The sequence below is a fragment of the Siniperca chuatsi genome, linkage group LG12 (assembly GCF_020085105.1).
Source record: "Siniperca chuatsi isolate FFG_IHB_CAS linkage group LG12, ASM2008510v1, whole genome shotgun sequence".
Classification (NCBI taxonomy): domain Eukaryota; kingdom Metazoa; phylum Chordata; class Actinopteri; order Centrarchiformes; family Sinipercidae; genus Siniperca; species Siniperca chuatsi.
The window spans coordinates 8526210-8553649 of record NC_058053.1 but is presented as its reverse complement, the minus strand read 5'-3'; the positions used below and the strand labels follow the sequence as shown (position 1 = coordinate 8553649).

General features: G+C 38.5%; 1 protein-coding gene across 9 annotated transcripts in view; it reads right to left on the bottom strand.

Moving 5' to 3' along the window:
• lrp1bb (low density lipoprotein receptor-related protein 1Bb) overlaps positions 1–27440 on the bottom strand; it is a 239958-nt gene that overhangs the window by 77118 nt on the left and 135400 nt on the right. For all 9 annotated transcript variants that reach the window (XM_044217323.1, XM_044217319.1, XM_044217320.1 and 6 more), the window contains 11 exons: positions 23635–23835; positions 21543–21788; positions 18913–19110; positions 17989–18193; positions 13284–13448; positions 12691–12935; positions 9322–9453; positions 8868–9095; positions 8273–8447; positions 7866–7960; positions 4332–4481 (listed from right to left, as the gene is read on the bottom strand). In XM_044217323.1, the coding sequence (XP_044073258.1) occupies positions 4332–4481; positions 7866–7960; positions 8273–8447; positions 8868–9095; positions 9322–9453; positions 12691–12935; positions 13284–13448; positions 17989–18193; positions 18913–19110; positions 21543–21788; positions 23635–23835 (2040 nt within the window). The remainder of the gene's footprint in view (positions 1–4331; positions 4482–7865; positions 7961–8272; positions 8448–8867; positions 9096–9321; positions 9454–12690; positions 12936–13283; positions 13449–17988; positions 18194–18912; positions 19111–21542; positions 21789–23634; positions 23836–27440) is intronic.

Genomic DNA, 27440 nt, shown 5'->3' with positions numbered 1-27440 from the left:
ATCTACTCCCTGACAGAGTGGCTGGCCTGTCTGGCTCTGTGTGACAGTGAATCTCCAGGCTTCAGTAGTGCTGCTGTCGTGAGCATAAGTGATGAGTGTATCTTTGTAAAGAGGCACATGCACAATAGGCTCCTAACCCCAGAACACCCAGCCACCACCACCACCACACTATCCTCCAACCCCCATCTCTGTCCTCAGCAGAAATCAGTGATGCACAGTCCAGGCCCTTTGCCACAAACTCTACAGATGTGACAGGAACTCTCAATTTTAAAGTCCTACTGAAGTGCAAAGAGGTAGCTCCTCTCGCTTCATAATAGACACTGTAAATGGGGTGGAGATGGACCTGATTTTAGTCCTTTTAAAAAGTTTTACAGGGAGGAGGCAGGCATTAAAATAGGCAACATGATGGAAAGACAAATTTATATTTATACAGAAACGTTTAAGTAGGCTATTGTAAAGGATCATCTTCCTGAACGAGTAAAAAACAAAACAAAAACAACAACAAAAAAACTTATTAAATAACTTACTGGTCAATACAATTTTTTAAAATGTTTTTTGCTAATTCAACCCTTCTGAGCAGCATTGTTGGTGCACACCAGCTGGTGCAGTGTGTTACCCTCTTACAATATATTAGCAACCTAACATAGATGAGAAAAGCATAATTTTGCACTCAAGACAATATGTTGTACTTATCAGACAATTTAGCAACATATTTCTATTTACAAACCAACCCTTTAGGTTTCACTTTTCTTACTTTGAGTGTGCGCACACACACACAGCGAGGTGCAGATCAGTGTGAGCTTCAATCCATCAAGTCCATCAAAATTAAAACAAGTTGCACAACTCCTCTCCAGTACACCACGCTTTATTCACCAAACATTTTCAGCTATCTTGCCTATCAGAGTGGTTTCCCTTTAGGTTTCACACCATCAATCGCTTGAAGGTGAGACACTGTTTTGTTATCTCGCCCTTTTTGATTTATTTAGAATAAAAAACACACAGAAACAATTCCCACTTGCATTAATAGCTTCAGGCTCAATGTCATCCAGGGAACGTAAAACTCATTTCCACAAATCAGGCAAATTCCCATGAGTGAGAATGACAGTCTACATGCAGTTTACAAAACATTTGACCCTGGAGGGCATGCTAGCCTAGATTAGCTTTGCACCCTGTGTTAATTTGATGCCATGGCGGCCGCTGGCTAGCTGTGATTGCTCGCTTGTGGCAGATCATATTCAATTTCCACCTCAACTGCGAGTTTGAATCCAGGCTGATGGATCACCCACACCTTCTAAATAGAAGCCCTCACCTTTCCCTCAAGCCAATCCAATTATTACAGAGCCCTAGGACCTGAGTGGATCGACCTTGTGTCACTAGTTCCTTCATCATATCTTTTCACAACCAGCTTGAGCAATCACTAAGATATGCACGCAAAATGAAAAAGCCAAAAGGAAACACAAGCACCCCAACATGTTCGTTTAACACACTGCTGCATGCTCATCAAATGAATTGTCAGTTCAATCGATTACAGTCATTTTGCTCTCTGAAGCTGACAGTCAGGGTTTAATTTTGCAGGGCAATTGTGGGTGTATCATCACAAACCCCGTACAGAAGAAGGTAATATTTTATTCTGCAGCAATCAGAGACAAAATTACTGTCTGATTCATCTCTAAGAACTGCACTCCAGAGATATCACTGCAGTACAACAACCTTTGCAAAACCCCTCTGCGCCTCCTGCTAGTGAGGGAGCTACAGATCCTGATAGAACTCAAGCTTCCCTTATTTACACATGACGCTTCAAACACGACCAACTGATCGATCAAGCTATCACAGACCAGAAGAGAGAGTAGTAATTGTTAGATTAATGCTAATTTAAGCTGACTGGCTAAATCACCACAGATGACTCAAGAGCCCTTAATTACCCATACTCACTTGATGATACCTAACAAGTTATTCCCCTAGCAAAGCAGATTGCACATGTATTGGCCTGCATATCCATATTGTAATTCTAACACTAGTTATGATTTGAAATTATTATTCCATTAGGTATCTAATCACAATTTGTTGAGCTAGTAAGACAAAGAAGAAGCAGTGAGGAAATACAGAAAACTTTGGGGTAAACAGAGTGAATGGTCAGCAAATGCACTTAATTGCATCTTTCACCATGGAGACAAAACAAACATCTGCAGAAGGGACATTTCTCTGTAATGGGCATCACCAGTCTATTCCCTTGCCAACAGCAAAAGCAGCTCAGGATTGGAAAATGACATGTCTGGCTGCTGTCCTGCTGTCTTCCCCCAGCCTCATTTTCTGCTGACCTATATGTTTTACAATTATATGCTTAATGGTCTATAGCAAAGGAGGAAGGCAACTTGGTACAGTATGAGAAACTGAATGTCTGACAGACAACAAACGAGTGAACATTACACCAAATGCAAAAATACAAATCTCAGGCTAAGAGGAAATTCAAATGTGCTGTTTGCTCAGGAGCAGTATTTATAGTAAACATTAATGTTGCAGTGTTAAATTAGTACAATTAGTTTGAAATGTATGCAAATATAAACATATAGTTAACATGCTGTTGTTACACTCAATGAGGCAAGTGCTATCACCTACTTTATGAAAACGGTTCTTAGGGTTAAAAGAAGATATGAGTTGTTTTATGTGTTATAAACACTAAGATTAACATTAAGATTAAGACTTAATATCTTTACAATATTTGATAGATCAGCATTTACACCTAACAATGGGTGAAGCCAGTTATCTCATGCTTAGATTACTTAAAAAGCTATGATATCCAATTAAAATAGGCCTTATGAGTATTAAATGCACGTTCATGCTTGCATGAATCCAAGTAATATAAATGTACAAATCCACTAGATTGCTATCTTCTATAGTTATTCATTACCATGCAGCAAATGTACTGTTGAACCACTGTGAAATTTCTCTATTTAACAAAGTAATACAATCCAGTGCTGTTCATGCTACCATTCCTCAGTATAACAAAACGTCATTACTTGTGATTGATGGAGACTCGCAGACATCATTTCACTGTTTTGCTGTACCTGCTACTGTGCAGGAACCAAGTCATTAGTTTACGTCAACTCAAGTTCTATCTCTCATTTGTGAAATGCAATAATGAAGTGTCCATCGTCCATATAAGAAGACCTCCATAGTCAAAGTCTTTGCTGTAAAAAATGCCTATTAAAATGAACCAAAAATATGTGGCTTGGAGTTGCCGAACACTAACGGCCACTGTTGTGTTATTCTTTAACAGTGTAATTAATGCTCTCTGCACATGCTGACAGATACCCACCACACAGGAAACGAAGACAAGCCATGATTAATAGCATGCTTCAAGAATACAAAGTATCACCCTGACAACACTCTTAATTTTATTTTTTCCTGAAAAAATAAAAATTACACTTTGGTCCAGACACACACACACACACACACACACACACACACACACACAAAAACTCTCTTTTCAGTATGTTGCTCCATTCTCATTACCAATCTTGGCATGGAAAATGTATTTGCCTAGCTCACTGGAAAGCTTCCTAATTGTCAAGATTGCAGCAGTGTGGAAGTGAGACAATTTAAATTTCAAATTCTGATCTGTTGTGTAAAAAAAAAAAAAAAAACAAACAAACAAAAAAAAAGAGAGAGAGATGAATCAAATTGTATTTGTCACATATCTGAAGAATACAGATACAGCCCAAATTCCTGTTTGGTTATTACACCAATAATTTTGTTTGATGTCTGCACTGCACTCAGTTTAACTGTTACTGTACAATGCTTTTACTGAATTTTGGCAGCTTTGCACACTTTCTGTATGGTCTAGTGGCAGAACCAGTTTCAGTCAACACTAACATATGGTGCTAATTGGAAGCCTGTATGTATGTTGAAAAAAAGGAAAAGGTGAAAAAAGGTATCAGCCAGACGTTGTGAGCTAAAGACTGTTGTAATGTGAGGTTTCTTTCCAGAACATGTTGACTTAGATTTCAGGAGATTTCTAAATAAACCTATGAGTTGATCGATGGTGTGACACATTGGATTCAGCACTGATACGAAGAATAAACACATAATGAACATCCTCCTCCCTTTTCATTACGAAAGGTTGTGAGAAAATCAATCATCAATCACTGCTGCGCTGTGTTTTAATTATCTAATGCCCCTGCTACTTCAAACAAAGTGAAGCACAACTGTTGTGAGGGCTGGCTGAATAGCTCCATTCTACAGCCACTTAACTGGTTAAACACGTAATCCCTCCACACTCTCTGACTAATCCCCAATGGCAATCTGATGCACTCGTGACAAGCTCCACTCACCCATCACGGCCAGAGCTGCGCCTTTAGCTAACTCCCTCTTTAGAGTCTCCAGCACTTCCAGCCCACTGCCATCCAGATTGCACCTGTTGATTGTGCCATTGGCCGAGCTTATCCAGTACAGCTTGTTGGCAGTGTAGTCTACTGAGAGACCTGAGAGGAAGACAAGTGAGAGAGGACACTGGGTTAGCACTCATTGTGCTAGGATTCACTAGGATAAAGAGCTTGACTTCAAAACGTGGCAGGATTTTTAATAACACCAGCAAAACACTAATCAGAGACACACAAAATAAGTGATAAATGGAAAACAAAATCATTACATAGTAAATCAGCTGTAAACAAGGGTAGCTTAGACATGCTACATGTAACATTTTAACATGTAAAAAATCTTATATTATCATTACAATATTATTATTTGAGACTTTACAGTAAACAAAGGAGATTTTTACTGAAATTATAGTTGTAACCATCCTTTGTACTGTATTACATTTCATCAGATAGGGATACTATATTCAGTTGCAAATCCTGACTACGTTAAATATACAGCACTGAGAAGGTGCATATAAAATAAAAGTTTTCTTTTGACTAAACTTAAACAGTATTGCAACAGCACATTTCAGAACTGCCTTAACATTTAGATACTGTAGTCTCTATGTATTTGGTTGAGTGAGGGCTAATAGAAATGTTTAGGTGTTTGCTGGCACATATTTGTGCGGGATCTCTTTATAAGTCCACCAGCTGGCATGAAAAATGATCAAGAGCAAGACTGACTGCTTTTAAATACATTCCCTGGCTAACATGATGGTTTTTCATACCACTGTTGGTGGAAACTGAAAGCAATTTCGAATTGTGGACCTCTGGACAACTCGCTGTCTCCCACCATGTGTTGGATTTATGTCTGGCAGATTCACAGTCACAATGCGTCATTAATTTACTCTTGTCCCCAGGTCTACCCCATAATCATAAATGAAGCCAGTGAAATACGATGTGCCCTGCTATGTGTATTGCTGACAGGCCAGGGAGAATGAAGAAATACAATGAAGAAAATGGTGCTGTTTGTGTTACAAAAGGGGAGTTTGACATTGAGCTGTGTGACAACAGCTACTTGAGATGAAGTCAAGCCGATTGTTTTTGCTAAATTAAGCTATAATTGTTCACTTAAGCACACATCATATTCAGATAGAGATTACACATACTTGACATGAGTAAGAGAGTATAATAGCAGAAATATTAGTCTTATGAACATGTAGAAAACGTGTCTGAATGAATTATAGTGAATATCCTCTGTGAAGGAGTCAGGGTTGTGCATGCTAGGCAAGATTAATACACCTGTAAAAATACACCTACATTTCATATCAGCAAGAAGCACTAATGTGCCACTAAAAAAACTCACAATCTCTTCAATCTAAGATGCTGTACATTTACCATATTTTCCCTGTATATTTTTAGATGTCGACAATGGTGAAAATTCAGGCCCCCAAAATTCAATGATACATCAACAATAAAATCCTACATCAATCACTTCCCTTACTGTCAGTGCATCACAGCATAGGACATCCACAACCACTGCTCGATTATTCCTTTCCGGTACTACACTCCTGCACAGTCAGACTGCCAGTTAGAAACCTACAGTAAAGGTTGATCCTACTCACCAGCAGCTTGAAGGAATTTGTGTGGACAATCATCCTAATCATTGTCCTGGTTAGATTCCTTAAAATAGTTTTTGCATAGTTGTTTTCTGTTCTCGACCCTGTTTTCTTTATTCTGTGTTTACAAAAAATGTTATGTATTTATGCTTTAACTTACATTAATCAACTATTTGATTTCTTATTTCAGTAATAGAGAATTCTAAATTGTGTTTTGAATGAACTGACATTACTACAAAGGTGACTTTTAGAGGTTCAAATTGATTTTCACATTTTTACTTTACCCTAAACCTATAGCTACCAATATTCTAAACGATAGATGTAATATCCGTTTTAAACAGTGTCGACTGCAGGTTTAGCTTAATGATTTAGACAGGATTACACAAAATCTTAATTAATAAAACAAATATTTAATCCAGAGAAAACTGGATTCTGCAGAAGTGTCCTTTGGCTTAAAGCATCACAGATCAGTCAAGATGGCATGTGTCTGCTGTGTGCATGCAGTAGGTAGGTATATACTAAGTGACCAGAAAAATAGAAAGCCTAGCCAGAAGAAGTGAACCTTCAGTTTCTATTTGCACATATGTCACTACAAACTACATAAACAGCAGCACCACCACGTCCACACTCGTGAGTGGCTTAAAAGATGATCCAACAGTCAGTGAGAAAGACATAATCGTTGGAGTCAGGAGGGCGGGTTTGAGCATTGCTGTAGTTGTTCAGCTTTTCAAAGGAAATAATCTCAATGGTGTACAAAAGATGAACCAGAACACAAAACCTCATCAGGCAATGTGGAAGGCAGCCCTTGGCAGATGGACGTGGAAAACACTGGGCTTGAGCAATACGCAGTCCACAGCAAATCCATTAACATTGCAAAGCAATTGTATGGTACAACCACCAATTTTGGATATGACAATGTGCCATGGTGGATCCTTTCACTCTGTACCTGTAGATTGATTTCTTGAGGAGAACATATTTTAATATCATAGCAAACCAGGTTCATCCATTCATAGCTATCATGTTCCCCCAAGTGGATGGCTACTTTCTTTTGTGATAATTCTTTCTGTTGTAGTACATGATTCATCCAGGACTGATGTCTGTCGGGCTGGCTTTAACACATTATATCAGCAGTAACAAAAATGGCAATTTTTTACTTTTATTTTGATTTGATTTAAAAGTAAATGATTTCCTGGAAATGTTTTTGTCTTGCCTGGTCTCTTTACCCTTTGACATTGCCTGTTGAGGTTACATCACAACTAAGGAGATGGGTGTTCTTTCTGATTCTTGTTGTTGAAAGGGGACAATGTCAACAGGTACAAACATTACTGATTCAATTTGTAAAAGTTAATGCATGTACATGCATGGAAATAAATGATTTTGAACAGATTAGGGCAAACTGAGATTATTACAGCTTTCATGTAAACACCTTTATCGGGTTATCTTTGTCAAATTAAGTTTCAAATTGGGGAATTATTTCAAATGAATTTGGAATGAAGTGAACATAGATGCAAAGTGGTGCATGCAGCGGCACAGCTGTTGATGCTAGAAAATTTAATTGAATTAAATTACCATAAATTCAATCCATAACCAAGCAAACTGACAAATTACCACGCTTTCTTCCACAGTAGCCCAATAATCAAACAAATCAAGTGCACTTGGATTATTTGAGAAACTGAGTTAATAGTAAATGCTTTAATCTGGTTAATTATATTCAAATCAAATCAGATTATAGCGTGCATGTATACTGAGTTTATGTAAACTGAAAAGACAGAACTTAGAATAAATGTAATTTTACACATGTAAAAAAACAATCTTCTCAGCTTGGTCACATTTGAGGTACAGCTGAATAGGAGGTCTAACTCAGTATGCTATCCAAAGCTCTCATACTGACCTACAGGATCCCTCTGATTCTGGTGGAGGACCTTGCTGTTACTCCCGTCCATGTTGGCCATGTTAATGGTGTTGCCATCTGTCCAATAGATTTTTCTGTGTGGGAAGGTGTGACGTGAATAGTTAGTGGTCCAGTTAGGCATAAGATATAATGAGGTTTACAACATTCAACAACAGTCAATGAATGTTTTGTTGTTATTAATTGAAAATTGAATGTAAGCCAATAGATTTTGTTCCACCTAACAACCTTGTAAAGATCTGCGCAATCATTTCAAGCTTGTGAAATATGTTCTCTTTACAACAACAAGGCTATGATCCCTCTTTTGCACAGGTGAGGTCTGTAGTCCTAATAGTACGCACTGAAGGTGAGGTACTGATGAAGTGCACATACTGCTCTAATCTACTTACCCCTTGGCGGGGTGCACTACAAGGCACCTTGGCTTATCAATGCCGTAGATGATGGAGGTCTTCAGGGACCCATCAAAGCGAGCCACATTGATTTGCGACTCGTCATTTTCAGAGCTGAGCCAGTATAAGTTCCTGGAAAGCCAGTCTAAGGCCAGACCGCGGCAGTTCACTATGTCTGTCAGGGAGAGCATAAAAAAACTGTCACGCCTGTGTGCTTGACAAAACTATAATGTAAATAAGATCAGGTAAATATGCTACATCTAACGCAAAATAAAGATGAATTGTCTTCAACAAATAACTATACTTTTGAGGTATATTTTTACTTATATATTTTTTGCACCTTGCAATCACGTCAAAGAAAGGAAACAGCAATTAATTATTACAATTCATTACAATTAGATATTAATCACAACAAGTATTATGCTATAATTAATAATATGAACTACTCCATGAATAAGAAAAAGAAAAACTCTCTGGGGAGATTGCAACAAGGGTATGTGTGTACCAACTAATATTGATTAGTACACACATACACTGTAGTACATATAACAGCTTTGACTTTGAGATCTTGTATGGATGCCTGGATTGCACCCACCTGCAGAAATGATGGTCTCTAGCTGGGTGCCGTTGATGAAGGATCGTTTGATCGTTTGGGTTTTGATATCAGCCCAGTAGATCCTCTCCTCCTGGGCATCATAGTCCACCACTGTGACATCATCAATGTCTGGCACTGTTAGCGCCGTCATGACGTTCATGTAAGGGTTGTCAATGTCCACACCGCGGATTTCAGACCGTCGCACATACAGGAGGAACCTTTTCAATGCTGGTGAGATAATAAAGAAATCAATCATTCAAGAAAGTGCACCTTTGCTGACCATTTTTCAGATCCAGGAGAGAGTGTGATAGTAACATGATGTAATTGTTGATGTCAATGTAAAGAAATGTATATGTGAAACAAAACACCTCCTGTTGTTTACGTAGTATCCTATATTTTCACTCTGATAACATAAGGAGAAAGCATGAAAAATGTGGAAGGTGTTTTCGCTCACCAAAGCAGGATTGTTTGTTGGGTGAAAGCTTCATCAGGTGTGGACAGGTGCAGGAGGCAGAGCGGTTGTAATTGATGAGACACAGATGTGAACAGGGACCACGTCCATCATTCTCTTCACATGGGTTAGAGGCTGATGGGAAGGGAGGCGAGAGAAAGAAAAAGGGAACATTTCAGAACACATAGGATGGTGAGACAGGCCAGGATAAATACTGGATGTGAATTGGACTAACAGTCATTGCAATATGACATTTAGGGGCCTGTCTGATTGCCACTGAAAGGAAATGCATACTTTGAAACTGACAAAAAAGCATTGCCGAAAACAACTATAATTACAATATTGTTTCTGCTGTATAATAGCAAAAAAGAGATAAAGCCCGAAAGCATGACGGTTCTGAAAACAAATATAAAAGGTCACAGACTCTAAGAAAGAGAAACAACACAAAAATATGTGTAATGTTTTAGAAGGACATTATCTCAGTTACCCTGTTACTCTAGAGCAGCAGAATATCCAGTTTAAGACCCTTAACTGCTGACAATTTCTACTAGACAAGCATAGCATGCTGAATTTCAACAGCTTTAAACTGAACGGTGATCTTATAGGAGCAATACAGTTGATGGAGTCAGTTTTCATGAATGTCTCACTCTACCCTATTCAGAATAAATCACCTCAGCAAAACTAAAGAAAGTCACCCACAGTTCAATTATTTCCCGTCATGCTGCAACCACATTTCACGCATCAAACACATCCCATATCTACTCTGGATGATTCATGTCAAACAAGCTCATTCAATGTTCATTTCCCCGGCTCCTTCAGCAACACACAGCCCATTGTATCTCAAATGTGACTTATTTAAGACAAAAAAATCCAAGTCTGTGAGCTGGAAACAGCACCCAGCTGATTCAGTATGCTAATGGAGACATCTAAACAGCGCTGCATTCACCTGAATCATGCTCTTGAGGGATGACAGGCAGCAATAACAGAGCCAAGGTGTTTGTTTGCTCTAAACTGTCAGATGTATTTGCAACAAATACATTAAAAAATGAGCCCACTGCTGTGCTACGGCAGTAAAATTGGTGGCACTCTCTAAAAATAAAGAAAAATGCTCATTTTCAATCCAAAAGTCATATTCAGGGAAGACCCAGTGTAGTGATGATACAATTTAGTATGCAAGTGCTTCTTTCCACTGAGAGACCTATATTTGTTGTGCTTATTTGTTTCAAAGCCTATCATATTTGTCATGATAATACTGCTGACACAATTATAGTGTGGCTTGTCTGCCTGCAAATAACTGTGTATGTTCCAACTGGCGTAAATATTATATTGTTTATGTAAAGCTTTGCACACATTGAGAAAAACAATTATGACTGTAAAAAGATCCAACTGAATTATCGTCAGCAACACCTCTAACAGCAAAATGATTGTTATCTTATTGGTCAGAAGACTTTCTGCTGTTTATAATGGTGCAATGGATATACACGTATCTTTCTTTGTCATGCATGGTCTATAATCAACCAATTATCTATTATAGCTATGAGGCTTGGGACTGCCAATGTGCCTCCTAATTTGCAAACACTTGTTACCCATTCTAATGTTAAAACACAGCCTTGCCTTTCAAATGACACATAATGTATTTACAGGCTGTTTACGCCTCCAGTGGAGCTCCTGACCAGCTGCATATTGGTGTTCAATTCTCCCTTCTTTATCCATCCCTCCCTTTCTTTTTCTCTGATCCAGATGTTCAGGGTCTAGTGGAGCATCACATCACTAGGCCTTGGTTCTGGCTAGAGTGGAAAATAGCCAGATAACCCCCCCCCCCCGGTGACAGTAAGGAAACAAGCAAATTAACTCATGACACACAGGAGAAGCAGTGGAATCACTGAATAGATGCAAACCTGATTACCACCGTAATAATGCCCTTTAAGGATGGTGTCTTACATATGAAGAAAGCTGAGGGGGATACATTTGAATCTTGGCAATGCTGAAAAAGGCATAGTGATAGAAACAAATCCATCAATCAGGTGGTCTTGGCACACATGACCAAAAATGAACCATAATCCAGTGTTTTATTTTGGGGGTTCTGCCTTACAAATCAGTCAAAAATTCAAACAACCTAAAAAAACGCAATAAAGTCAACTGAAAACAGATTGTATGCTATTAATGTCAGCTTGGCAATATATCTAGCAAGTTGATCTGCATATCAAATAAAGATTGGCTCACATATGTAGGCCTTCTGTCAGACACCATATCATCAGAGTATATTTTGTGGTCAGAATCTTGGCTTACTTAGCTTCTCACAAAATTGATTTCCTATTCCACTGTGACAGATACAGATTCAGAAGCATTCAGTGAAAAGAAATCGCTGGTAATATTAATGACGTTTCAGAACTATTTCATATATTTCCTGTCACCACAACACATTATTCACATTACTAATTGATTTGATTATTGGATATGACACAATTATTCACTGGCAGATGTGGTTCTTATTCTGCAGCTCTTTTTATTCACATTCAGTAAAAAAGCAAAAGCTTTGATATAGTGGTATGAGCCAATTAGAAAAATTTGGATGGTGAGAAAAACACATTCAAAGGTACCATTGACTCAAACTAGCTAATTCTATGCATGAGTACCTTTTTCATTCAGACACATGCTCATTGATTGACAGGCCAAATGAAGCGGAAATTAATCACATTATGCTGGATTTTTTTTCCTTTTGCAACATGAGAATGAATTGTGTTTTAAAAGATAATGTATCCGCATTCACTATCCAGTAGCACAGGAGGATTATAGCCAAAATCTGAATTCTTGTTGTTTACCTATACCGTGTAATATGATAGGATGTGATGAGTTTGCACTTTAAACCCCTTAACAAGCATCCCCTTTTTTGTGCACAAGCCTGAAAATGACATGCCCAAAATTAAATGGTTACTGTTCTTGAACCTTTTTAATTGCAGTTATGATCCTGGACTCTTTTGAATGGTAATTCTTTGGAGTTTGCAATCAAAAGGTCAGAATTAGTCTGAGTGATGCTGAACTAAATTTATGGAGATACAACATGGTAAAAATGTTTTATGTTAAATTTCTGTTTTCTCGAAATAAGCAACTTCAGTCGCAGTGATAGTAAGATCTTAAAAATGGCTCATACAGATATAATTATGAGGCTTTGTGCTTTCAAACAATGTATAGTTACAACTAGATGCCATGCACTGACAGCAGTGCTTAAGGAGTTAAATGTCCATGCTGCATATCCTAGGAAAGCAGAACTGACAAATTTTATATAGACCTGGTTCCATAGTAACATAGTGAAATATCCCTTTTCTGTGAGTGTCCCATCTCCAGCAGTAAAGCCAGAAAAACTGTTCTCACCTTGTGGCTGCCTGCTGGGGTGGAAGATCTGCAAGTCAAAAGGCTGAGCACTTGTCTTCTGTATGACTGTGACATTTCGCCCAGTCCACTTATTCGCTCTTGCTAAAGTGTTCGTCCTCCAGTCAGTCCAGTAGACATTGCCTCCAAAGAGAGACACAGCAAAGGGATGGGACAGGTATTCATGGCCCCTAAGGATCTCAATGACTTCACTTCCATCATAGAGCGCAGAGAAAATGGCGTCAGAGCTGTTCAGAAGAGACCAACACAAAGAGCCATATCAAAGTTTAAACTGCTCTTCAAATGCATTGAAAGGGAACAGTAGAAGTAGGCAGATCAAAGTGTAACCCACCAGTCCACTGATGGAATTGTTAAATTGTTCAAGACCCACTTAAAACCAAATATGGCCATTGTACTAAGATCTCTAAATATTACATGTCTTCCATTATTTATGCCCAGTGGGAGAATGGAGATTCAAGAAACATTTTCACTCAGGGGATGGTGAATCCTTCGCAGTATATAATGTCATACATATATTAAAAGTTATAAAAGGTGTGAATGCTTTTGCACACGACATGAAAACTCTAATGGTATACCGTGCATCTGTCCAAACAATCCTCTTTTCCAAATGATCCAGTGTCAGTCCATTAGGCCAGGCACCGATTTCCATATCCTTGAACACAATGTGTCGACCTCCTCCACTCATTGATGCAGCCTCGATTCGGGGGAAAGTAGCATCCCAGTCAGTCCAGAAGAGGATCCTTGGAGCAGAAACCGAACAGCAACAGTTAGTATTGATCATTGTCTGTTTGTTTTTCTGAGGACTACTTTTTGTTTTTCACAGATCCACAAAAAAGGGCTGTAAGCCCCAATAACAATCTGAGAGCAATTCCTCAGCCATTTGTACTTGGCAATGCTATTATACAGCAAGTATTTACATATACAATGCTGTTGTAACTGTATGCATTAACACAGACAATGGCAGTGATGACTGTCCAACAATAGCACCAGCGATCCAGCGCAGCCCTCAACATCTGCGACAGGCTTTGAAATGGGAGGCCATCTGTTTTATTATGACTTTTCACAGCTCAATGAGGCCTGAAAATCAACATCGTCATTGATGTGACCATCTACAGTATCCCGAGTCCTACTCCAACCCCACAAACATCTCCTCTGTCCTCCCTTGGTCCACAAAGTCAGCTAGAACAACAGAGAAAATGGGTGCTCAAGCTTAAATCACATACTGACAACAATGAAACAGTGTTAGGAAGAAATATCCTTGTCCAGATCAATAGCCTTATTCACTTGATAAGGCCTCCCTGATCAATGACCCACTCCTTTGAGTGGATTCAAGTAATTAGATTAGAATTATTGCCCTGGAATGGAAATGCGCCTTTAGGCACCAAAAGCACCCATTAATCCTCTTCTGTACAGCCATGAAATGTAGTCATCCTCCCAAATGTGAAAGAGTACTATAGGAAAGAGTGCATGAGCAGATTACTCATTTCTTAAGAGTGTTAAATTGATTTTAGGAATGTCTGGGTTTTGCTTTAATCTGAAATATACTGGCCACAGTATACAACCACTGGCTAGTTGTCAGATGCATTTATCCAAAGTAAGTACCTAATGTGGAATACTAGCAACACAGTAACAGAGAAAATTGATTTTTTTTTTTGTATAATTTGTACTACCTTCATCTAAAATGTGTTATATTCTGTAGATAGGAAGAACATAAAATCTACCAACTGTGTCTCCATCATTGCAGTAGTTACTCAGAAAGTAAAGAACTACTTGTTTCAATCAATACCTAATTACTTTGTAATTACTCTCTGATAAACATAACTACACTACTAATTTATTTAATTTGCATCTTTAACAAATATGTATACAAATCTATCAAACAGGAAAGTACCTGAATGAACCAAAATGTATTTAGTGATTTTTTTAAGCAAGCAATACACTTTGTTAATGTCAATAAACATGTTACGATAAGTCACAAGGGCTACAGGTAACAAACAGGAACATCAGGTGGAAGGTAGGTCTTGTTTTCACATTTTCAAATGTTTCACATGTAAAAATAAGTCCCAATTATTGGCCTGACATAGAACAAGGCGTATCCAATATGCACAGTTAAGATGATACAACCCATTGACATCATTACAAAACTGAGTGGAAAAGCTTTTTAAAAAAAAAGAAAAAAATTAAATTGGCATTGCCTCAAACATTTCTCAAAACAAGATCAAAGTACATATTATGTTTGACTGAGTTTAACACATCACAAAACATCACACAAAACAAAGACTACAAACAATTTTTTAATTTATAATATTTATTTATAATTCATGTCAAAAGCAAGACATCACATCCTTTTTCAAGGCTGAGCTCAGGGCAATTTTGTTGAATGGAAGGCTAATGTACCTTCAGGTGCATAAAGGATCATGCTACTCTGCTCAGATCCCACCCTTCTCCACCCAGGGCGCCTTGACAAACCAGTAGAGTCACAGTGCTTCCCTACTAAGACACCCCTACATTTTTAAAATCGGTATCTCTCCTTGCAGAACTAATTTCTCCGACTTACAGCAGCTGCTGCTAGGTAACAATTCTCACCTGTATGATATTTTAAAACAATATTCAATAGTCAAAAACAGATATAAGCATTCTAACTCTATTGACATTTAGACTAAATTATTTTTATTACTCTACAAAGAAACCCTCTAGAAAGTATGTGGACATAATTGCACATGCAGGAACACAAAAATAAACAGTGCAAAGGCACACCTATTGCCCAGTAATTAGAATCAACCTCTCGGAAAATGCAATACGATGAAAAAGAAAATGATGATGCCAGTAAAAACATTGCCACTATTTCAATAACTATATCTAAGAAACACATACAATATAAAATCAATCTTGACTTAAATGTGGTAATGTCGCTGAAGTTGAAGTTGAATGACAAGGCAAACCATTAACACTGCCACAACAGCATGCACTCCAGAGAGAACGTTGCCAATTGTGCACATTGCACCGCTTGTTGTCTAACTGCATTAACTTGTGATAACTGACTGTAAAACAACAATGGAAGTGTGAAAACAGTGAAAACACAATGTAGAACACAATGCAAAATACAATTACACCGGTAACAATGCAGGGACACACATAAAATGAGACTTATGTACATGAGTGTGTTGTCCTGGTGCATGCTGGCAGTCTTCCCTACATCCCTACCTTAGGATGCTACAATACAATAAAAATTCATGTTAAAAATAAACTCATACAAACTGACAGCATTGTGTAAGTTGACAAGCTCTTGTTACATATTTACAATATAATTTATAACCATATTTTCACAATCACTGCCAAATTAATTTAATCCAAGTAAGAAATAACACCTTGGTGATTTCTCATTGATCAGCTGGAAGGACATAGAAGGCTGCGTGGACACAACTCCCAGCCATGCACACTGGAACAAATTGACAACTGCATGGAAATAATTATACTATTTGAGGACCAACAATAATTTTCTGTGGAATATTTAAACAAGCTAAACTATTTGGTCGACATCCTCAAAAAGCCAGGAAATCTTAAACTGCAAGTAAGAGCAGACTTTGTGGTGGTTTATTCAACATGTTATGACTGATGCACCAGGTTTGAAATACTGTCAGATGTCAATCATGTCTGTCTAATCTGTCTGCCCCACAAATCAGCATCGGTCAGTGCTTTTGCTGCAGATTTGTTTTATCTGTGCCTTGCACGAGTGGATAACAGTTCGATGGCTGCTCTGTCGTTACATAAGGACATCGTGATACAGTTGAGACAAAATTTTCAAAAACAGGATTTCCAAAAAAGAAAAAGTGGGAGACAGTATACTGATCCTTGCGCATGTGATCTATGTCCATGTAAACACTGCTGTTTGCTGCTGTAGGTAGTATGCATGCACTTTTCCATTTTTATACATTTGAACCATAACAGAATACAACGAGCACCTAAAGAGAAGTTGTTTATCATTTTATGAGTCATTTCCATCACCCTCAGCATCTTTGTTACCACACCTATGATTGTAAATCCAGTTAAAGTACTTTTAGTCCTGAACATCAGAGAACCACAATAGGTTTAACTGATCACTGAAATAAAATTATATCCCTACACAACCAACCATGAAATCTTGCGCAAATTTAAGGCCATGCCAACAGTGAAATACTCGCTGTTTATTTTCAGTTATCTACAATAACAAAATGCTGAACAATTATGATGCATTGTAATGTTCTTTCCCAAGAGGCTCTATAAAACCTTTCAGCGCTCAGTAAATCTCATTAACAGATTAAAATGTAAGAAAAACATAAATAGTGAAAAACACACATACAGATTAGTGAGCACCTCCCAAACACACACGCAAGGCACATACACACGCAAACATGCAATGCTTGAAAAAATGAAATGTGCTTCTTATTATAAGGAGGTAAACAAGTTGGTATGTCATTATAACAAGAAAATTAGTTATGTTACAAAAAAAGTTGGTATGTCATTGTAACATGAAAAAATACCATTTTAACATGACAAACATCTATGTTGTGTAAGGCCACCTAAGATACCTGCAACATAAGAGGCATGCCTCTGGCCCTGTGTGTTGTGAATTTGTTGTGAGGATTTTCCTCTTTGTGTTTTCCTTGTTTGTTTCACACCCCTCAGTGGCTAATAATTAGTCAAACCTGTTACCCCGTGTGACACCGTCCAACAACCTAATTTAGCAAAATATAAAGCTTATCATAAGCTATTCCTGTTATACCAAGAAAAAGAAAGTGTAATCAAAGCTCTGCACTGTAATAGATGTTGTGTTTTCTCTAAAGTCTAGCTTCCTGACTGTGGGACGAAAGAAAGGCTGCCATTTCAGAGCCACAGATCTGTACAGAACCATGATTTTGAAAATTGGCCCAGAGGGGAATGATGCACAAAAAGCATATTTTAGGCTTTTTATTTTAAGGTCTTAATGTTTTAAAGAAAAACATTGCTGGGGAACAAGAGTGAAAGGGTAGGAAAGCATATAAAGCAGGAGCAATGGTTGGGCGGGTATTAGCTACATCAGTTGTCATTACTGGAATGGAGTACACAGCACTGTTATTGATGTACTCCATATATGCTGCCTTAATGGACCTTAACACAGCAGACATCTTCATACATCAAGGCAGATGCGGAAGTGAGAAATACAAGAAGGTTGTAATTTTACTTTATTTCAATAATCTCAGTGCCTAATGGATAGCACAGCTACCAGCAAGCTCTGTATGTGGGAGTTAGTGGATAACATACCCCTGCCCTGGGTCGAGAGCGATGGCCCGTGGATGCTCCATCCCTCCGGCAATCAGTGTGGTGCGCATATCTCCGTTAAGCTTGGCCACCTCAATCTGGTCCAGATTGCTGTCAATCCAGTACAGTTTCCCTGTAATCCAGTCCACAGCCAGGCCCTCTGGGGTGGCCAGACCGTGCTGCACAACCACCTCAATCCCTGTCACCCCTGAAACAACAATATCAACAACCTAATAACATAACTATGTAACACTGATATACACTGTAGTCAAGGGGCAGCGTAGGTGTCTTTTTACAGTGTTCAGGTAAAACATTCTCAAAGCAAAAGAGTAAAATTCGAAAAGTCTTGAGGAAAGCTCTCCCATATAAAGAAGATTGCTTTCTACAGGGTTCCATTAAGCATGGTGAAATGGTTTTCCCACAATATTTATAATCTAACTGTTTACAATTATTCTCAGATGCTGAGGCTTTTATGTGTGTCTCACAAAAGAGTGGAATATGTACAGCTAAGAGGCGATTTCTACGGCTCCGCAGAGGGAAATAAAGGCAAGAGAACCCAGTGAATGTGAACTGCCACCCACAAAAATACGGAGCGAAGGATAAGTTCTGATTCATCATTTTATGAGGGGGAGATACTGTACCACAACAGCTAAAGACTTCTGGTTCCACAGTATTTTTTAACTCTGGTCAATGTGAGATAAATTTTCAGGGAGAGGCACTATCCACTCCCTGTATCAGAGCTGAGTATGTGTAAAGACAGTAGAGTAAAACAGAGCGTTATCACCGAGAGTGTCTTAGACTTCGATTACAGCAGCTGGAGTAGATGAGCAAGGCATGACTCTTTAGCCAATACATCACTGCAGTCTTTGGATATGTAGCAAATGTTTGTGTACGTGGGTGTGTGTGTGTACTCGTGTGTGCGCATACCGCCAGACTCAGAGAGCCTTCCCCTGTAGATCTTATCTTCCACCACATCTGTCCAGTAAAGGAGGCTGCGATTAAAGTGGAAGTCTAGTGCAATGGTGTTCCTCAGCCCCGGCACCAGCAGGCTGTAGTCCCGCTTGTGAAGATCTATTCGTCTTATCTCGTGTCGGATTGAGAAAATGATGAAAGCCTCAAAGGGATCTGGCCAAGGAGAGAAACAGGAAACAAGGACCATATTTTTATAGGAGTGCCACCTAGGGCTAAGTGATGTTTTGAGTAAATTATTAATTGACAATGTGTGACATCATGTGCAGTATTTGCAGTGGCAATAACAGGAGTGTGGCTGGAATGTATCAATGACCTCTACACATTAGATTCATTTATGTATTTAGAGGAAAATACATTTCCTCTAAAATCACTGGTTACACCTTGATAGGCAAGGCCACAGTTTATCATTCGTCAGACAGTATCTGACCTCCTCAGCCCCTACTCCACCTCTAGGCCCCTTAAATCTTCAGTCACTCCTCTTCATCCTACAGTACCAGCTAATGTCTAAAGGTGCACTCAGACTGAATATGAAGCAAACTTTCACCTATATTTAATTTGTTCTGTGCGGTGCCTTTTGCACTTATTAAAAGTTATTTGTTCATTTTTCATTAAGTTACCTACATGTGGTTTTTGACATCATTGCCAATTACATTGGTCAGAATTTGGTGTTTTACAGTGTGCTCTGTAAATAAATTGATTTAAAGCCAGGCTAAAAAAGTAAGGTATCAAAGAAAATACCTAATGCCCCACCTTTACTCGCTGCAACATTAAAGTGATGTGTACATTAATCTGAAATGGGCCATTCTGCATAATGAGTACTTTTACGCGTGGTACTTTAAGTATATTTTGCTAATACTTTTGTACTTTAACTTAAGTCAAATTTTGAATGCAGGGCATTGTAAAAGATTATTTTTACACTGTGGTATTACATATTATACTTAAGTAATTGATCAGAGTACTTTTTCCACAACTGAATGTCACTGGCAAGCAATGTATGTGTTGTTTTCCATCAAAATATGGTGGACATGTATTACAGCAGTTAGTTTATATCAAGTCAAAGTCTGCAGGGGAATTGAAACAATTTACCTTAATTTAGTGCCATATATTTATTTCACTCAGCTTGCTTTCTCCCTCTCTGTTGATCCACCATGTAGTGCAAATGTGTTGCAGCCAAACCAATTTGTTGCAAAACACTTTGGGAATCAACACATTACATTTTTCCATTTTTAAAAAAAAAAGTAGATACAATTGTAAGTCGTCTCTTTTGAGAAATACATTTTGTAGTGTCTCTAAGAAGTTGCTAAATCAGGTGACAAGTCCTAAAGCTGGCAAAGCTGGCAACAGCAGTTGCATACTGAACTTCTCTGGCCTCGCCGACTGAGGTTTAGCTCAATCAGTAAGATTATTTCTGAGAAATGTTTGTTCAACTGAAACTCGGAATTTATCAGACATGGGCACTTCAAACTAATTCATCAACACACAGAACCCACATACGTACACAACCTTGTAAATAGGCCTTTTTGCAAGCCTTATCTTCACAGCGCTCTAGACTAACTCGTTCTTTAGGGAACAGAACGGTGTGCACACAAATGCAATTAAAATGGTGTCCTTGCTTCAATGACACATTTCAGTGTTGTAACCAAAATAGCTAGAATGCTATCGGAGAGAAGATATGTACTGTATAACATCTTTTATTACTGCAATGTGCACAAGAAAAGGAGGAGTGGATGTGTGTTCGGGACTTCACAAGGAATCCAATAACACCTCTCTCAAGATTAAATTGGAATGTTTGTGTTTGTATGCAAAATTTGATTTCAAACGGAAGCTGAAGAATTCTGATTGGCTTCTAGAGAAAACTGTGTATTCTTTTCCTGCGATAATGTAAGATTAGAGCTGCAACTGCCATCGCTGTTGGAGTGAAATAGAGAAGCTTGTGTGTGTAACTATTGTATTCCAAGCGGTTACAGATTGATCTTATTAAATAGATTATTCAATAACAGAATAAATTTGAACTTAAAATGTGATACTACACTGGTGAAACATCTGTGTTTGTATGGGATTGGGCCTGAGCCTGAACTTCAGCACAGCTGAATGAAATAACAAAGCTCTGGTGGTTTGAGAAGGAAGAACACACTACCTTCACTCAGCATCAGTACAGATAGAAACAGACAGGACTCATCGCCCAGATGCCTCTTCAGATTTGAAACTGATTGAATTTGACCTGACAGTACCCTAAATCACTATATATTACTATTCTTCAGACCACCTCTCCACTTTCTCAGCACTCAGAGACACTAACACAAGAACATTTCATATTCTGTAGTTTGACTTTTATTGTTTTCCTTTTCGGTTTCTCTTATCTATGGTGTGAATATTAAAACTCATATTTTTCATTAAAGGCACCAACACTGCAGGACTACAGTCTGAGAACAATGATTCCAACTCAGAATCAAAGATTTCAGATTTAGTAGTATGCCCTCGGATACAATTTAATATTACTGCAGACACAGACCAACAGCCACAAACCATCATGACAGCCAATAGCATCACTAAAACAAACATTAAAAAAAGCTAGGGTATGTTACCTGTGCTGTGACAGCTGTCTCCGTCTGGGTCGAGCATCCATCCTGGATAGCAGGAGCACTTCACTGTGGTCTTGTACTGCTCACACACCTGGCTGCACTTCAGGTGATGGCTGCAGTAGTCCACCACTTCACACGTCTTGTTGCTTGAGTCCAGGTGTAGCCCAGGAGGACAAAAGCACACAACCCCTTTCCCTGGTGCCACAGTGCACTGGTGACTGCAGCCCCCTCTGGCTACAAGACACATATCTGGGGTGAAGAAAGGCCTAAACATTTTAGAAACTGTGGAGACACTGGAGGAGAGAGTAAAGAACATTGGAAAAATATCGTATGTGTGCTGGTTCTGTAAGATAGATAAATATCTGACTATCTTACAGACCAACTAATTGCCAATAACTGCATGAAATCTAAAAAGTTTTATGTTTGAACATAATGTCACATGGATAACAGATTTTTAACACAGAGCTAGTGATCGTACGTCAAACATGAGGAGCGTGTTCACAGTCTAATGAAGATAAAGGTGTTGTAGAATGAGAAATGTGGTCACAGGTGTTAATGGCAGGTATGAGTCCTGCTGAGCTGGTGCAAATCAGTCAGACCCTCAAGTTCCCACTGAACACATAATTGTCTATAAGGAGGCAGAAGCCCTCTTTTCAGCTACAACATCGCAGACACTTGAAGGTCCTGTAGGGCCCCCCGCGGCTTAGGTAGTGACGCTCTAGAAAATGAACCTCCATGTTTACACTGCTCACTTTAAGAGATTAGATGGCTAGGGCTAGTCACATGAGATCCTTTTTGTTCCCTCTGAAGGCTGCAAGACAAACACTTCCACATTTGCCATCATCAGGAAGCCAGAGTATTGGTTCATGTTCTGTCCCTTTGGTCTCTAAGACAACACATACCGGTTCTTCGTCCAGCTCTAAGCTGCTGAATGTGAAGGAGAGGATATAGCAGGACCCCACTGGGAAATGTTCCTCAACATCCCATTATATAATGTAAGATGAAACATTTAAGCAAGAGTTAGCACAAGTGCTGTGAGGTGCCTCAGCAGGTAACATCTCCTGAACCTCCTGGAGGATGTGACAGTGCTTGAGCTTTTCCAATTATTATTATTATTATTTTTTGCAACACTAAGATGATTAAAAGTAAAATTATGAATAATAATAATAATAAGCTATATTTAAATAAAGAGTTGCACAGAAGAATGTGCTGCAGTTTTCATTTGCATTGTAAATGTGGTTTATTCATTTGCACCTGTTGTTTGTTTTATTTTCTTTTAAACCAATGTCACCAACTCCAGCATTTCTATCCTTGCAAGAAATGGCGGTCAAACACAGTGGGAGCATTGCAACATCCAAAATGCTTATCGGTCCCTGGAATTCATAATTTTTTACAGTTTTGTTAGTCTTTTCACTTCATTCTTTCCCCAAAAATATATCTTTTCAGTGTCAAACACTTACCTCCTGTAGACTTGAAGTGTAGCCATAAAAAGTTCCACTTGTGTACTTTTGGTCAGGGGCTCTTTTTAGAAGGCCTCTTAGTTCCAATGAATCGAATTTGTGATGCTAGAGCATACAATGATATTTTTGACAATACAGTGCTTCCAAGTTTGTGGAAACAGTTTGTGAAAGGCAGAAAGGCCAAAACAGTGGGCCATACTACATGGCCTACCTTGCTTAGTCTGCTGTCATCGTGACCCAGACCCAGATTAGCAGCTGGAAATGGATGGTTGGATGGAATGCACAAAGCCAGGTGCAAAAATAAATGTTTTGGGGTTTTTTTAGGCTTGGTGGGGAAGAACTTGACTGGCCTGCACAGAGCCCTGACCTCAACCCTGAACTGGAACGGCGACCATGAGCCAGGTCAGGGCCTAAATTTTATGGATAGCCTTCCCAGAAGAGTGGCAGCTGTTTCAACAGTATACTAATGTCCATGGTGCTGGAATGAGATTTTCACCAATGAAATGTGTGTAATGTTCTGTTATCCACATACTTTTGGCCATGTAATGTATTTGAATAGAGTATTACTTTCAGCATCTTGCAGGATGACAAAACAAAACAAAACAAAAAGATATGACATGCAAAACAAACATTACCGCAGATGGGTCCTTCATCCGAGCGGTCTGCACAGTCCACTTTGCCATTGCAGATCTTATCGGGTGTGAGGCAGAAAGAGGTGTCGTTGGCACAAGGGTACTTGGGTGGCTTACAGACAGCAGACTCACAGGACTCTTCATCTGAGCGGTCCTCACAGTCAATGTCCCCATCACACACCCAGCTCTTGGTGATACACTTGCCTGCAGAGATTGACATGTCATAGGCAGACATTAACTGTTTTAAGCACTTAAAAACTGAGAATTAACAGTTCCAAGTTTCACTGCAGTTCAGATGATGTAATTTCATTGTAGTAAGTATTCATATGCTTTGGATCATATGGGGTTCACAAAAAAAGATCCCTGCCATAAATAACTGAAATTGAACTAGTATTTAGTGTTTGCATTTTCCAAATTTGGATTAGACCAATGTTTCACTCAGTTCCTTATTCGTATATTTGGAATAAACATTAGATAGCAAAAGTGCCAAGCTTTTTTCCCCAGGGGGCCTCAATCAACAACAAACTCTTTCTCTGTTCTGTACTAAATGTTCAACTTAAGTGAAAATAGTGACACAAGATCTATATTCCTTATGCTGAAATCTACACTACACTGTAATTTGCAATTCCCTCACTGTGCAGGTTAGAAAGAGGCAGGAGGAACTGCTGAGGGGGGTGAGGAAGAAAACAATACAGATATTGGGATGTATAATTTTTGCACTCTCCCAGGTGAAGCTTGGATCACAGCATATTCCAATTTACAGTTTTTCCATCAAGTACATCATAGGGTTTTGAGATCCCACTGGTTTATGCTTGGTGCTGGATCAGTGCAAACTGACGTGGGAGGCTGAAGCGACTGCTGTGTCTGTGTGTATGTTTGGCTTCATATCACTTCTAAGCTTTCAAGTTGTCCCTACAAAAACACAGTGCAGTTGCACATATGAAAATGCAAGTTTATATGCTATTCAAGTGCACATGCTTTTCCATGTGTAAAATAAATCAAGAAAGTCCCACTTCAACCTGATGGGTTTTATGAGTGTATTTATCTGTAGAAAGCAAAGGAGGGGACAAGGATGTGGATGAAAAAAAACCCAAAACATTTCAGCAAGTGGGAGGCACAAAAGGGAGGGAGTACATCTAAGTGGGTTTATTAAGCATAACCATTTCTTATTATTTTGAGTAGGAAATACATTTTTTATATTCTTTCCAAATGTAGAAAAGCTCAAACATCTAAAAGTTTCATCTTTAATTCAACAAAAATGCAGCATAGATTTCCTACAGAGCTGGTAACTTTTTATTTATGTTGGTTCCTCCTCTATGCATGGCTGACGATTTATTTTTAAATAATGGATGAATAAATTCATAGTTGTTCTGTTGTGCTTTTTTTTTAACTTTCATCATCATGAAGGTTGCTACATTGATAAAGACCTTCATATTTATTGGTGTCCTATACCTGTTTTTGTTTTCTAACTCAAATGATTTGATGCATTAAAGACAGTTGAAGTGTCAGTCTTCTTTATTTGGCAAAATATAAGATGAATTTAATTTAATTTCATGTTTAGTATAATAAATAATTGTGGAATCTAATACACCTGTAGATGTTTACCTAAAGCACCCCATACAAAATAAGACTCTGGAGCATGCAACCTACATGCATATGTTACCCAAGTTGTATGAGCACAGACAGAACCTTCTAACGGTCTCTACTGGGTTAACCACTTACCACTGCAAAAGAGCGCTCTGAAGTATGCATGCATGTGTTTTGATAATCAGTAAATGCAAGAATGAAGGTACATACTAGGTCCTCAATGAACAACACCCACTTCTGGGGAAAACTTATTCTGCTGCTCTTTAGGAGAGATTCTGCCCTAGAATAGCCAGTAGCTGCCAACACAACCAGTCATGGTTGAGAAGAAGATGGTGGAGGTGAAATACTTTTGTGTGAGTATAGAGCACTTCTCTAAACCATTTCAAGCATATTCAAAGTGTAACACATGGACATGGGTAGAGGCTGTAATGGCAAGAACAAACAGACTCTCTGATATAATAACATAACATAACAACATCATTGGGTAAACAGGCCGAATCTCCATTTTTCAATACCAAATAGTACATTTTATACTCTTTCAACCTATTTTGTTCAGAACCAAATATATTCAAAATCTCTTCTCCAAACACTTATGGATAACCCAAACTAATTTCGACGTCAATTGAGAGTTGACCTCAACACATCCCACAAATGGAAACCTCTGAACTCTACAGAATCTAATTGCTAATTGAACCCTCTTGGGCTTAAAGAGCACAATTTAGAAATCCAAAATGCCTACATTTGCAGGAGAAACTTCTCTAAATAATCTCTCTTTGATTAAGATACCTTCTCAATTCCAATACATTTAAGAGGAGAGATTGGATGGTTCATTTCTATAAAATTTGTTCGACTATTCTTTGTTTGAGTTTTCTTGTTTTTCCTACATATCCCTTTTCCAAATGGAAATGTAACAAATAAACTTGTGTGTGGGTGGCTAAACCAAGTTTGTTTTGTTGAACTGAGCACAAACTCTACATTGAAAATCTCTATCTTTTGAGTTTTATCTTTCACATGTGGAAATGCATCCATCCCCAAAGGTTGAATGTTCAGGAAAAAGCATCCATATTTCCAGCATTCAAATTGGGCATAGGTCTCATATATTTGTTGTATCTGGGAAATTGAAAAAAAAAGAAATAAATACAGCTCTTTCTCTCTTTCATCCATCAGAACTGTTAAGATGGCCCCTTTTAGAAACCCTTTTGAATATTGTTGATGAGAGCACTCTGTTCTTCTGGGGAGGACAGAACGAACTGCACCAGAGCACAGGGGTGTGACATCGCAGAATTAGAGTGAATAATAATTGTGTGGTCCAACCAACCCTTCACTGCGCAGCGTTGCCTTCATTCTTGATAATACTGTCAAGGGATGAGCGGAAAGCTGCGGAGCTAAAGACAGAAAGCAACAGAATTTTTCTCTGACCTTCTCCTTTCAGCTGCTGAAAGAAAGCGGATGCTGGGTTTGGGCACATGGGGAGTTTAAACAGGCCATTTAAATGGTTAGTCCTAATTGGCCGAACAAGTACATGCAAACTTCACTGCACTGCTCCAAAGTGGAGAATGGTTAAGCCTCTAGAGCCTGTCAGAAAGTGGGGCCTTTATGAAAGGGAAGAGAGCCATTTGGCAGCTTAATTTGTAACTGATACACACACACACAAAAAATGTTCATAAAATGACTGAGATACTTTCCCCCTCTCTTAAGACCTGCGCAAAAGACTGAAGTTTTTATTTAGTTTGTTCAGAAGATATTGTTTATTACAGCTTTCAATGTGAAGGTTAAGTACTGTGAAAGTCCAAGCAGATAAACTGCAATTTAAAAAAAATAAGGAATAGGTTTTGTCATCTGTTCATGAGAGTTAAAGCTTTAGGCTATGTTCAAACTCCACACCATCATGCTTAATTTACTAGTACAATTCATGATTGTTTTCTATGATATAACTCATGCACAGAGTAAAAAAAGAGGAAAATCTGTTTTTATTCCATGTATCTTCACATAACTTCTATGTAATACTAAAGTCAATAATCAAGTCAGCTGAGTTGGCTTTCTCTCTGATGCTGTGTGTTACTGTCCTCAAATTAGTTCAGCCAGGCTGCCATGGTGCTAAAACTATAACATCTGTCTCTGGCGACTGATGCAAGATTTACTTACTGAACTCAAATGGACGCTGATGTTTTCATGCCTGATCTGATTTTATACCACAGAGCAACCAAAATTGTCAATGTCAG